The sequence below is a fragment of the Tachypleus tridentatus genome, chromosome 13 (assembly GCF_004210375.1).
Source record: "Tachypleus tridentatus isolate NWPU-2018 chromosome 13, ASM421037v1, whole genome shotgun sequence".
Classification (NCBI taxonomy): Eukaryota; Metazoa; Arthropoda; class Merostomata; order Xiphosura; family Limulidae; genus Tachypleus; species Tachypleus tridentatus.
Window position 1 is genome coordinate 139517946 of NC_134837.1, and position 12993 is coordinate 139530938.

The 12993-nt window shown below is 30.4% G+C and overlaps 1 protein-coding gene across 2 annotated transcripts in view; it reads right to left on the bottom strand.

The window, feature by feature from the left end:
- Window positions 1-280: 280 nt before the first annotated feature.
- The window catches only part of LOC143237121 (uncharacterized), a 62220-nt gene continuing 49507 nt past the window's right edge, over window positions 281-12993 (bottom strand). The window contains exons 3-6 of one of the 2 annotated variants that reach the window (XM_076476011.1): window positions 11309-11510; window positions 10817-10918; window positions 8884-8971; window positions 281-1992 (exon numbers count right to left, since the gene is read on the bottom strand). In XM_076476011.1, coding sequence (XP_076332126.1) covers window positions 1361-1992; window positions 8884-8971; window positions 10817-10918; window positions 11309-11359 — 873 coding nt within the window. In that variant the 5' untranslated portion in view covers window positions 11360-11510 and the 3' untranslated portion in view covers window positions 281-1360. Of the gene's footprint in view, window positions 1993-8883; window positions 8972-10816; window positions 10919-11308; window positions 12384-12993 lie in introns of those variants that run through there. The other variant, XM_076476012.1, reaches the window with a different exon arrangement.

Consider the following 12993-nt stretch of genomic DNA (forward strand, 5'->3'; position numbering starts at 1 on the left):
TTATTAGTATGTACCTCATTATGTTTACGTGTTGTACTTTAGCATACATTTTGTTTGCTTCTATAGTTTAAAATACTCGTATTCGACATCTAAACAGAGACTGAACCTCAAAAAATAAACATTCAGAAACTAAAAAAAAATATTTACGTGTCCTATGAATTATAGAAACGAAATCTGATGAATTAAAAAGTCTGTTGTAGCCACATGAATATATTTACAAATGATGTAAAATTGGTTAGACACTATAAAGAAGAGACATTGAGAAACGTTACACATAAAAAGAAAGAACATAAACGTTTCATTTGAACACATACATAATATATATAAGTACATGTAATCTTGATAATACAACGTCTAGATATAAGAAAGCAGACAAAATACTCGATGAAAGAATATATATTGAAAATGAATAAGGATATAAGTATATATACAGGTGCTTATGAAACTCTTCCGTTCGAAAGTAATCCAGTAAAGGTTTCTGGCTAGTCAATGTTCTATTTAGTTAAAGTGTTGACAAGTCATTGTGAGGACAGTATATGTTTATAAACAGTCCGGTCAGTATTTTCAACCCTCTGTTAAAGTTGAGTATAACTTGCGTGGACTAAAATGACATAAACATCGTATCTGGACTTACTCCATTAATCTGTTTTAACAAATATTTAAGCACTTGCTTAGTTTCAAATAAAAATGGTGAAAATCTTAGAGTATAGGGCATATTCCCTAGCACATGACTGTTGTCAAAGTCACTGCTTGAACATAATCAGTACTTTATTTCAGGGCGAACTTTTATCGTACAGACACGTTCAATTCCCAAATGGATGACTTTCTCCTATGAAGAACAGATAACACCAAACTTTTCAATACACCTGGCACCAGTTTCATCAAACATTACGCGCAGAGTAAATATTCCGCCATCACCGGCTGTGCGATTTTCACGCGTCAGTTATTACAACGATTTATTATTTACGTCTCTGGCATTTAAAGAAAACAGTCAACTAAAAATAAAATAAAATATTTTTTTATTTATTTGAACTCTTTTTTCATGCACGGGTGAATGCCAGATGTATTCAGAAGTTTTGCTTCGTGAAAACTAAAAGGATATACGCACAACTACAAAAAATATCAACTAATTTTTATATTTCCCTGTGTAAATAAAACCAAAACACTATCGGCTTCTCACATAAATTGCAACGAATGCGAATTGGTTGTTGGATATATGTTTTTTTTCACAAAACCATATGTACAAAAATTGTACATCAGTCGACACCAATAACGCATCAGTTAGATGACCCATGATTTTCCCACATCAAAGATTGAAGAAATCAGTACCATCGTCACGTGGTCACTGTTCGGCTGTTGGTTACCATGGCCTCCAAACGTCGCTCATGACAACTGTTGATGACGACGCTCTTCTTATAACACTGAAACGGTTTGAAGTACTTCTGTCAGTGAAAGAGGAACTTTGAGACAGCTCCGGATGTGACGCAAAACCTGAATCACAGTTACAAGTATCATCCAGTTTTATTACCGAAGAACCTAGTTGCTGTTCTTCTTCAAGAGGTCTGAAAGCGAGGTTAAGAGGAGTACTTGAACAACATGGTTGGTCAACAGGTAGCACCCTGTCGTCAAGAGTGAATATGGAAGGTCTTCTGTTTCCTGAAAGGATCGGTTGTGATTTTTCTAGAGGCAGAGTTACATTGTTATTGAAAACATCAGAAGAAGAACAATCAATACCTAAGGAAGAAATTGAATCTTCTTTGCGGATTGAACTTGCCGATAAATCTGGAACAGTACTGCTGACATTCGATGACGTCATTCCCTCATCACCGCTAAAAGAGGACAGGCATTTATTCATGTGATCAGTTATTCTGGACATCAGGTCAAAACTCACTCCTTCCAAGCTGGATACGAAACTGGTTACGTCTTTAACACACTCTGCATATCCTGATTGGAACTTGTTCTTCGTTGAACGTTCTACTTCTTCAAAACATTCTGGAAAATAGAAGTAGTTTTACCATGTGTAGCGATCCTTAGTTTAGAAAGTAACACGCAGAAGAGACGTCAAAAAAACAAAATTTTATATGAATTTAAATGAAGAGACTTCGTTTAAAATGAACGTGATGTCGTCTTAGTTTGTACAATGTAAAACTAGCGTAAACCATATTTCGACTTTGATTAATGGCGTAACACGTTTTCTGTCTAATTCGACCGAAAAGTTTCCTTTATTGTGCAGCATTAGACAAAAAAATATGAAAAAAAACGTTTTATCTAATAATAGAACCACGTGCTTCTAACTACAACAGAGTAATTCTTTTCATACCTCAAACTTACATGAAATGTAACATCTACAACTTAAAAAGCATAAATCTAATATTGTAAGTAATATCAATACGATTATCCAGTAGTTAAAAATTATTAATAAAATTCAATATCTGATCCCAGAAATACATCATGATCACAGTGATTATATCAAAACCATAGAATTTCAATAGACCAACAAATTAATTATATATTAATTTCTGACTAAAAAATAACAAAAAATGTTCTATTTTATGAGTGTAAAAGCTCTCCTAAAGTTAAATAGTTTTGTTCCTATGAATTTTAGGTCTCTCACAAAAACAATATATAGAACAAAAACTTAAACTCACTAACAACATAATTCATAGAATAAGATCTGCGTTACAACACACGTGAATATTAGTGAAAATATTAACTTACTTATTTACCACTAAAAATGAAGATGTTGGTGATAATATAACGTCCTGATTTAAAACTAATTCTATAGATGATTGTGAAAATACTAATTTATAACTAATGATGAAAATACTAATTTACAACTAATAATGAAAATGCTGGAAAAAATACTAATTTACAACTAATAATGAAGATGATGGTAAAAATACGAGCTTACTAATTTACAACTAATAATGAAGATGATGGTAAAAATACGAGCTTACTAATTTACAACTAATAAGAATGATGATCACGAAAATTATAATTTACAATTAGTAATGAAGATGTTAGTGTAAATACTGACTTACTCATTTACAACTAATAATGAAGATGTTGGTGAAAATAGCAACTTACTGATTTAAAACAAATAATGTAGATGATGGTGAAAATACTAATTTACAACTAATGATGAACATATTGGTCTCAAAATACTAGCTTACTAATTTACAAGTAATAATGTAAATGGTGGTTAAAATAATAATTTACAACTAATAATGAAGATGTTGGTAAAAATGCTAACTTACTGATTTACAACTAACAATGGAGACCATGATGAAAACACGAACTTACTAATTTACAACTAATGATGTTGATGGTGGCGAAAATACTAATTTACAAATAGTAATGAGTTGGTTGGTGACAATACCTAGTACTGTTTTTCGACTAATAATGAAGATGGTGAAAATACCTACTTACTGATTTACAACTAACAATGGAGATTATTATGAAAATACAAGTTTACTAATTTCCAAATAATAATCTAAATGATGGTGAGAATACTAATTTACAACTAATAATGAAGATGTTGGTGAAAATACTAACTTACTGATTTACAACTAACAATGGTGATGATGATGAAAATACGAGCTCACTAATTTACAACTAATAATGTTGATGGTGGCGAAAATACTAATTTACAATTAGTAATGAAAATACTAACTTATTCATTTACAACTAATAATGAAAATGTTGATGAAAATACAACTTCCTCATTTAGAACTAATAATGTAGATGGTGGTTAAATATCTAAATTTCCAATTAACAAATAATAATGAATATATTGTTTAAAATACCAACTCTCTGATTTACAACAAATAATAGAGATATTGTAAAAATTCGCAGTTACTGATTTACAACTACTAATAAAGATGTTGGTGAGCATACTAATTTTCAAGTAATAATAAAGATGTTGGTGAAAATACTAACGTACCTATTTACAACTAATAATGTAGATGTTCGTGAATATACTAATTTACTAATTCAGAACGAATAATGAAGATACTGATGAAAATACCTAGTTACTGATTTTCAACTAATAATGAAGATGTTCGTAAAAATACCAACTTAATGATTTATAACTATTAATGAAGATGATGGTGAAAATACTAACATACTGTATAACAAGTAATAATGAAGATGTTGATGAAAGTACTAACTTACTAATTTACAAATAATAATGAAGGTGTTGGTGAAAACACTAACTCACTGATTTTCAACTAATAATGAATATGTTGGTGAAAATACAAGCTTACTAATTTACAACTTATTAGGTTCATGATGGCAGAATTACTAACTTACAACTAGTAATGAAGATGTTGATGAAAATATCAACTTACTGATTTACAACTAACAATGGAGATGATGATGAAAATACAAGTTTACTAATTTATAATTCATAATCTAAATGATGGTGAGAATACTAATTTACAACTTATAATGAAGATGTCTGAGAAAATACTAACTTACTGATTTACAGATGATAAAAAGATGTTGAAAATACTAACTTACTGATTTACAGATAATAAAAAAATGTTGTTGAAAATACTAACTTACTAATTTACAACTAACAATGGTGATGATAATGAAAATACGAGCTTACTAATTTAAAATAATGTTGATGGTGGCAAAAATACTAATTTACAACTAATAATGTAGAAGGTGGTTAAAACACTAAATTACAAATAATAATGAAGATAATGTTTAAAATACCAACTCACTGATTTACAAAAATATTAAAGATGGGAAAATAAGCAGTTACTGATTTACAACTACTAATAAAGATGTTAGTGAGCATACTAATTTACAAGTAATAATGAAGATGTTGGTGAAAATAATAAATTATAATTTACAACTAATAATGGAGATGTTGGTGGAAATACCAAATTATAATTTACAACTAATAATGTATATGCTTGTGACAATACTAACTAACTAATTTACAACTAATAATGTAGTTGTTGGTGAAAATACTAATTTACTTATTTACAACTAATAAGGTAGTTGGTGAAGATGTTGGTGAAAATAATAAATTATAACTTACAAATAAAAATGTTGATGAGGGTGAAAATACTAATTTACAACTGGAAATGAAGATGGGTTAAAATACCAAATTATTGATTTTCAACTAATAATGAAGATGTTAGTGAAAATACTAACTTACTGATTTTCAGCTAATTATGCATATGTTGGTCAAAATACTAAATTACAAATTTACAACTCATAATGAAGATATTAGTCAAAATACCAAATTACTGTTTCTCAACTAATAATGAAGATATTGGTGAAAATACCAGCTTACTGATTTACAAATAATAATTTAGATGCTTGTGACAATACTAACTAACTAATAAAGATGTTAGCGAGCATGCTAATTTACAAGTAATAATGAAGATGTTGGTGAAAACACTAAATTACTAATTTACAAGTAGTAATGAAAATATTGGTCAAAATGAAAACTTACTAATTTACAACTAATAATGAAGACGTTGAAGAAAATACTAACTTACTAACTTTCAACTAATAAAATAGATGTTGTTGAAAGAACCAATTTACTGATTCAAAACTAATAATGAAGATGTTGGTGAAAATACTAACTTCTGATTAACAACTAATAATTAGAGATTCTAATTAAAATAGTGAATTACTAATTTACAATTAATAATAAATATACTGGAGAATTTACTAACTTTCTCATTTACAACTAATAATGAAGGTGTTGGTGAAAATACCAAGTTACTGATTTACAACTATTAATGAAGATGTTGGAAAAATACCAATTTAAAAATTAATAATAAAGAATTTGCTGAAAATACCAACTTACTGATTTCCAACTAATGTAGATGTTGGTGAAAATACTATCTTACTGCTTTAAAACCGATAATCAGATGTTGGTGAAAATGCTACCTTAATGATTTACAAATAATAATGAAGACGTTGGTTAAAATATAACTTCCTGATATGAAACTAAACATATAGATCATGGTGAAAATACTAATTTACAACTAATGAAGAAGAGGTTGGAGAAAATACTAATTTACGAATAATCTTGCAGATGATGGTGGAAATACTAACTAACTGATTTTCAACTAATAATGAAGATGTTAGTGAAAATACTAACTTACTGATTTAGAAATAATAATGAAGATGTTGGTGAAAATACAACTTCCTGATTAAAAACTAATAATGCAGATGATAGTAAAAATAATAACTCACTGATTTTCAACTAATAATGAAGATGTTGGTGAAAATACTAACTTACTGATTGAGAAATAATAATAAAGGTTATTAAAAACTGTTTGAAAACTAATATTGCAGGTGATGAAGAGGTTGGAGAGAATAGTAATTTACAAATAATAATGAAAATGTTAGTAAAAATAATAACTCACTGATTTTCAAGTAATATTGAAGATGTTGTTGATGATACTAACTCACTGATTAACAACAAATAATGAAAATGTTTGTGAAAATACCAACTTATTGATTTTCGCTAATAATAAAAATATTGGTGAAAGTACTAGCTTACAACTAATAATAAAAATGTTGATATAAATACTAACTTACTAATTTAGATCTAATAATAAAGATGGTGGTGAAAATACTAACTTACTGATTTACAACTTGCAATGTAAATGTTGGTGAAAATTCTAGCCTAGTAATTTAACCTAATAATGTAGATGATATTGGAAGTACTAAATCACAAATAATAACGAAAAGGTTGGTGAAGAAACAAGCTCACTAAATTACAACTAATAATGTAGATGACGGCAAAAATACTAATTCACAACTAGTAATGAAAATGTTGGTGAAAATACTAAATTACTGATTTACAACTAATAATATAAATGGTGGTGAAAGTACCAACTTCCTGATTTAAAACTAATAATGTGGATGATGATGAAAATACTAATTTATAACTAATGATGAAGATGTTGAGAAAATACTAATTTACAACTAATAATATAGATGATGGTGAAAGTACCAACTTCCTGATTTAAAACTAATGATGTGGATGATGATGAAAATACTAATTTATAACTAATAATGTAAGATGTTGGTGAAAATACCAACATACTGATTTACAATCAATAATGAAAATCTTGGTGAAGATACTAGCTTACTAATTTACAAGTAATAATAAAGATATTGGTAGAAATACTAACTTACTAATTTAGAACTAATAATAAAAATGTTGGTAAAAATACTAACTTACTGATTTACAACTTATAATAAGATTTATGAAAACATTAACCTACTTATTTACAACTAATAATGAGAGCGTTGATGGAAATACTTTAAAACCTTAACTATTGACTACTAAGGCTGTACTCATATAAAAACGCACAAAAAATGCATGTTAAACTTATAAGGAAAAAAAAATCCACTCAGAAAGACGTGTTAGGAATTTGTTTTATTATTACTCTTATTATCGTCTTTATACCTGCAACAAAACCGACTTGGTATTTTGTACTGAAAGCATTTGTAGAACACCTGATAAGGTGCTGTTAAGATTATACCGATTTTTAAAAGTCGAGTTTTCTTAGTATTTTACATAAACTAAAAAAATATCATTATTCTAGTGTAAATGGTGTTAATATTATCCTTTGAAGTTACCTTTTTTTTGTAAATATCAGGAGTTCTTTTCAAAAAATTAAAGTTCAAGTTGAAATAGGAATTGCCAACCAAAAATATATGAGATTAGATGACCATAACATGTAGATACTCAATACTTTGTATACTATACAACTGTTGTCTTTAGGGACCCAACCCCTATATTATGTATGATGTTAAGGGGTTAAAAATATTCAATACAGGGTGTTCGGAAAGTCACTGTGCACTTATATATTTATTAACAGACATGTTTAAATATAGAATACAGGAGGTAAATATGAATGACATTTATAAACAATGTTGAAAGTGACCCCCGTTGGCATCAATACAGACCTGGATCCTTCTTATTTTGTTTCTAAACACTGCTATCAGTTGCTGGCTTGAAATAGACTGAATAAAATATGATTACAAAACTGCACAGTGACTTTCCGAACACCCTGTATTTAATTTTAGAATACACCTTCTTAGAATAATAATTTTAAAAAATGCACATGTATTTAAAGTGATATCTTTGACGAATACGTTTTATTTGAAAAGGCTGCTTTTTTACTTGCAACATTTTTATGCACTTAGTGTGGGTTATGTCTTAATCTAGGCGTATAGTTGCCTCATAGTATGTATTATATATAGATAATTTAGTTACTCGGTAACTATACATGTACACCATATTCTCAAACAGTTCTCCATGACAACCTACAGCTCCAGTTTAACATTTTACATTTAATGCGATCAAGTTGTCAATAACTACAATAACTCATCATGAACCATATCATCTAGCTACTAGGTATGTTTATTATCATTACAATGTATGAAGGTAGCTACCATATCAGGCAATCCTTTACCCATAATCAAGCATAATCAAAGTTAGCAAACAAAATGAATAAAAAATAGTGAATTTGAAAACCTGCAAATAGTGATCATAAAAAGTGAGCTGAAGATACTGTAGACTTCATTTATTCAAACTTCAAGTCCCTGTTTTAACTCCACCTAATGCAATTGTAGGTAACAGCATGGGTTCAAAATAGGAGTTTGTAGTTTGAGTAAATAATGTCAATAGTATATGTAGCCTTGTTAGTTTATTTTTTTACGATCTCTATTTACATTTTTTTTTCAATTCCCAACCTTTTATTTTTATTATATGCATATAATAACGAATATGTTGATGAAATTACTAATTTATTGACTTCCAACTTATAATGAAGATGTTAATGAAAATACTAACTTACTGACTTACAACTTACAATTACCAAAGTCTATACATACTAGCTGTGTCTTGATTTTGCACTCTGTGTAAATGTTGTACCGTCAGCTCCAAGATGTCTGCTTTTTCTAGCTTACACTGATGTTTTTCCTGTTACCAGAAGTACGATATTATCCATGTGAAACATCAATTTACTAAGGAATATTTTACAAACAATTACAATCTTAAGAACAATAATTTTACGATAAAGGTAGCTGTATTTATATCTACGGTAAATCTGCTAAGGGTAACTGCCGCCGGTTTGAACTACTGACTATGCTACCACCCACCGTCTACGCTCAGGAATAGATTATCATACAGTGGGCAATATTTTGTGGCATCGAACGGATTCGAGCCTGGTTCTCCTGCTCCGAATTTCTACACAGGGCCAACCCCACGCCCTTATTAATACTAGCTGGTAATTCCATGCTATAGTAATTTTAGTGCCATAACATCCTAAATCCCAGCACTAGATATAATATCTGACAACACGTCAATTGTAGAACTAATAACTTATTCATTTGTTTTAAACAACAGAGAATGTGTTTCTTCAACATGCGCAATATTTACACATCTTCGCTTTAATTTTTTGCTGTTTGTGTTCTACGTGGCCTGTTCGTGAAACTTATTGTCTCGGGGATCGTGTCTGATACTTCGTATCTGTAAAAACTCAAACCAATGTATCAAACCGAGCCACCACCATCTGTACTTACAATAAATAATGCTGTCTTTCTACAGAATCATGTGGCCACCTAAAGTATAAAGATTTTTTCCCCAGGTTGCATGGGAGCGAGGTAGAATAACAGCTGATGCTTTCAAATGGGTAAAAAAAAAAATGCTTTTGAAAGGTTCCTTTTGCCGATGCACACCTTGTTGGAAAATCCACCCAAAGGTTGACACGTGCCTAGCGCTGCGTGTTTCGTAAACCCCAACGAAAGAATGGCTGTTTCGCGAGCAAGGGTGCTTTGTGAGACAGAAACGGATCAAAGGCACGTGATAAACAGAGGTGCACCCGAAGAATTCCTTCTAACGATTATTATGCATTCCTACGGGGAAAGTGCACATGTCTCAACGCAAGATTTAAAAAAAAAAAAATGCTATACGCGTTGGCTCGCAATTGAACGAAGTACGTCAATAACATTTACACGGCGACTTCCGGTATTCATTGTGAATGGCAAGAAGGCGCCAAGTTTGAAAATAACGGTCGCTTCTTCTATCTATTATCCAATAAAGATGGCAGACTTTAAAAAAAATACAACGGCGAAAAATTTTTACACAGAAATAAATGTGTGTGTGTATTATCCTGCTACACAAATATATTATATACAACATTAAGTGAAGGATATTTTCCAAAAAAGGACCTATTCATATCGCGTTCAACAGTTAGAAAGGCTCTAAACCAATATTGTAATATTTAAAATAAAGAGTGTCATAGTATGATCTTCAAGGGAACTTGTTAATCCAAAAACAGGACCCAGCTAGTCCAAGAACAAGATCTCGTTACTCCATAAACAGGACTCGGCTATTCAATAACAGAAGCCGGTTAATCCAAGCTGTACAGCATGTTTTGTTTTTACTGTACTAACGGGGTCTTAGGCAGTTGAATCATAGATAATTTATGAAAAATGTTCCAAACATTTAGGAAATTATTATTTCCCATCCATGAGAAGATATTTAAATTCAAAGTTACTTATTTAGTTCCTTATTTAAAGTATATATATATTTATATATAATGAAATTTTAGGTCAAACAAGTATTGCACGCAATCTTGAATATAAAAAATGTGAACGTTAGCACAAGATACATAAATCTTGTTTAGAAAAGTAAAATACGTTAGCCGGTACATGGGGATTCAATACAACCGCACTTTGTTTAGTGAACAATTATGACATAAAATTTCTTTTGTTCTGAATTGTACTAAATTAAAAGAAGAAATACAAAGACATCACACGTTACCTCGGATCTCGTTTTTCCAGTATCCAAAACTAGGGTTTTGAGCTCAGCCAAATAGCGGTTAATCCTAGCTCTTCGCTGTCTTTCAAGAAGAGGTTTGCAAATCTATGTAAATAATGCTCTCTTTAAACATGTCTTCAAAAAAATATCTAGATGCCGCTTTTTTCTTCAGAAGTATTACAAATTGAATCTTAAAATATATTTGTGTACAAAAAGATACAAAATATTTCGTAAATTGAGTACCTAATTTGAAAAACATCAATAACTATTATTATTATCTTCTAAGTTTCACTTTCTTGGGTATAGAATTGAGTACCTGGTTTAAAAAACTTAAAAAATTATTGTTACCTTCCATGTTTCTCTTTTACTGTGTCTAGAATTAAGTACCTGATTTGAAAAATATTAAAAATTGTGACTATTAAATTCTTGGTTTCATTTTTACCGTGTCTATAATAAAGTACGTGATTTAGAAAACATTAAAAGTGTGACTGTTACCTTCTTGGTTTCACTTTTCCTGTTTCTAGTAGAAACACCTATTCCTGCCATTTTTACGTTCACTCTAAGTTGCCGCCGCACTAGTTGAAAGCATTTCGTGATCGCGTTCCACGTGCACGTCTTACGTGATGTTGAGGACCAACCACTCCAGGTGGTTTCGCTTAAGCGAATAAAAGACAAACCTTAGAGAATGGAGTAGAACCTGAAGATGAATGAACACGAGTTCAGGTACACGTACTAAGAGATTACCGAAATCTGTAAGTACAACAATGTGTTTGCTACGCCTGAAAAGGAAAATTTACTCCAACATAACTAATTACTGTGCTGAACAAACTTCATTTATCAAACTTTTTTTCCACTTGTACAGCTACGTTTGTTTATCTACTTAGCTGTCATCTAGACAACATAGAAAATTTATATTGAGTGTTCGTTTGACCGTTAACCTCTGGGAAGCCTAGCGAATTAAACATCCATATCTCTCTCTACAATATGATTAATTATGATTGTGATATATTCCAAACTCAGTATTTACATTTCCCCAGAGAGAAATGTAAATGAAGTGTTTCTTTCAAAGAAAAGCCACTTTGGTTATCTGCGGGGACACGAACTCCTTATTCTAACTGATCCACCAGGTAACAGTAGACGGAGTTTAAAATGATTTATCTAAGAAGAATAAGAATATGTTATTTTTTAGAGACCTAAAGGAACAGAGCCGTTTGCTTCAATGTACGAGACATGCTGAATCAGCTCTCTCAAAGTGAATTAAAAGAAATTTACTTGCTGGTAAGTGTCTTGTTAGTAGTCCACCAATTGACTGTGAGTGCTATTGACTAGTGAACTCCCTCTAGCCTCTCAGTTCAAAATCAGACACAGCTAGCACATGTAGCTTATGTGTAACTTTACGGGAATGTTCGAAACGAAAACAAGCAAACCTGTTTCTATCCACATTTAGAGAATCAGAAATAGACAACACAAAGTTATTTTCTTATATGAAGGTTAAAAGAAAAATATGGAGGATAAGCTTATTCCACCTCCACTCTACACATTCCGTCCAAAAAAAAAATGTTGTATCTGCTGTTGATGATGATAAAGAAAGAAAACAAATGTAACAAATTAAAAGACGGGAAATATAATGCAAGAAGACCGAGATATGAGAAAAGACCTAAATATGTTAAAACGTAGGAACCAATACTTTACATATAATAACTTCTATTAAACTAAGGAATCTAATTAAATAATTATTCAATAAAAAATAGAAACATTAAATATGCAAGATATTTTTGGGACACGAGGCATAACTGATGATGTATATAAACGTAGCGTTGTGTTATATCTACTTTAATAAACATCAGTATGTGCGTGCATAAAATAAAACTTCTTGGTGGGTGAAGATAGCTTGTTATTTGTTTGTTATGTTCCACCTGATGACTCAGAAATGTATGAGTTGTATGAAAGCAAAATTAATAATGCAACTGAAGTTGGAAAGTTACAGAGTTAGACGAATACTATCAGAAAATAGATGTAATAATAATACCTTTGGAATGGAGGGGTAAAACGTAAAATATATGTTAGATTGTATAGAAATGCCAAAAAGTCTGTCTCTTCTGTACCCACCAGAGGTATCTTAAATTAAAGTTTTAGCGTTATAAGCCTTCAGATTTACCGCTAAGCCACTGAGGGACAAA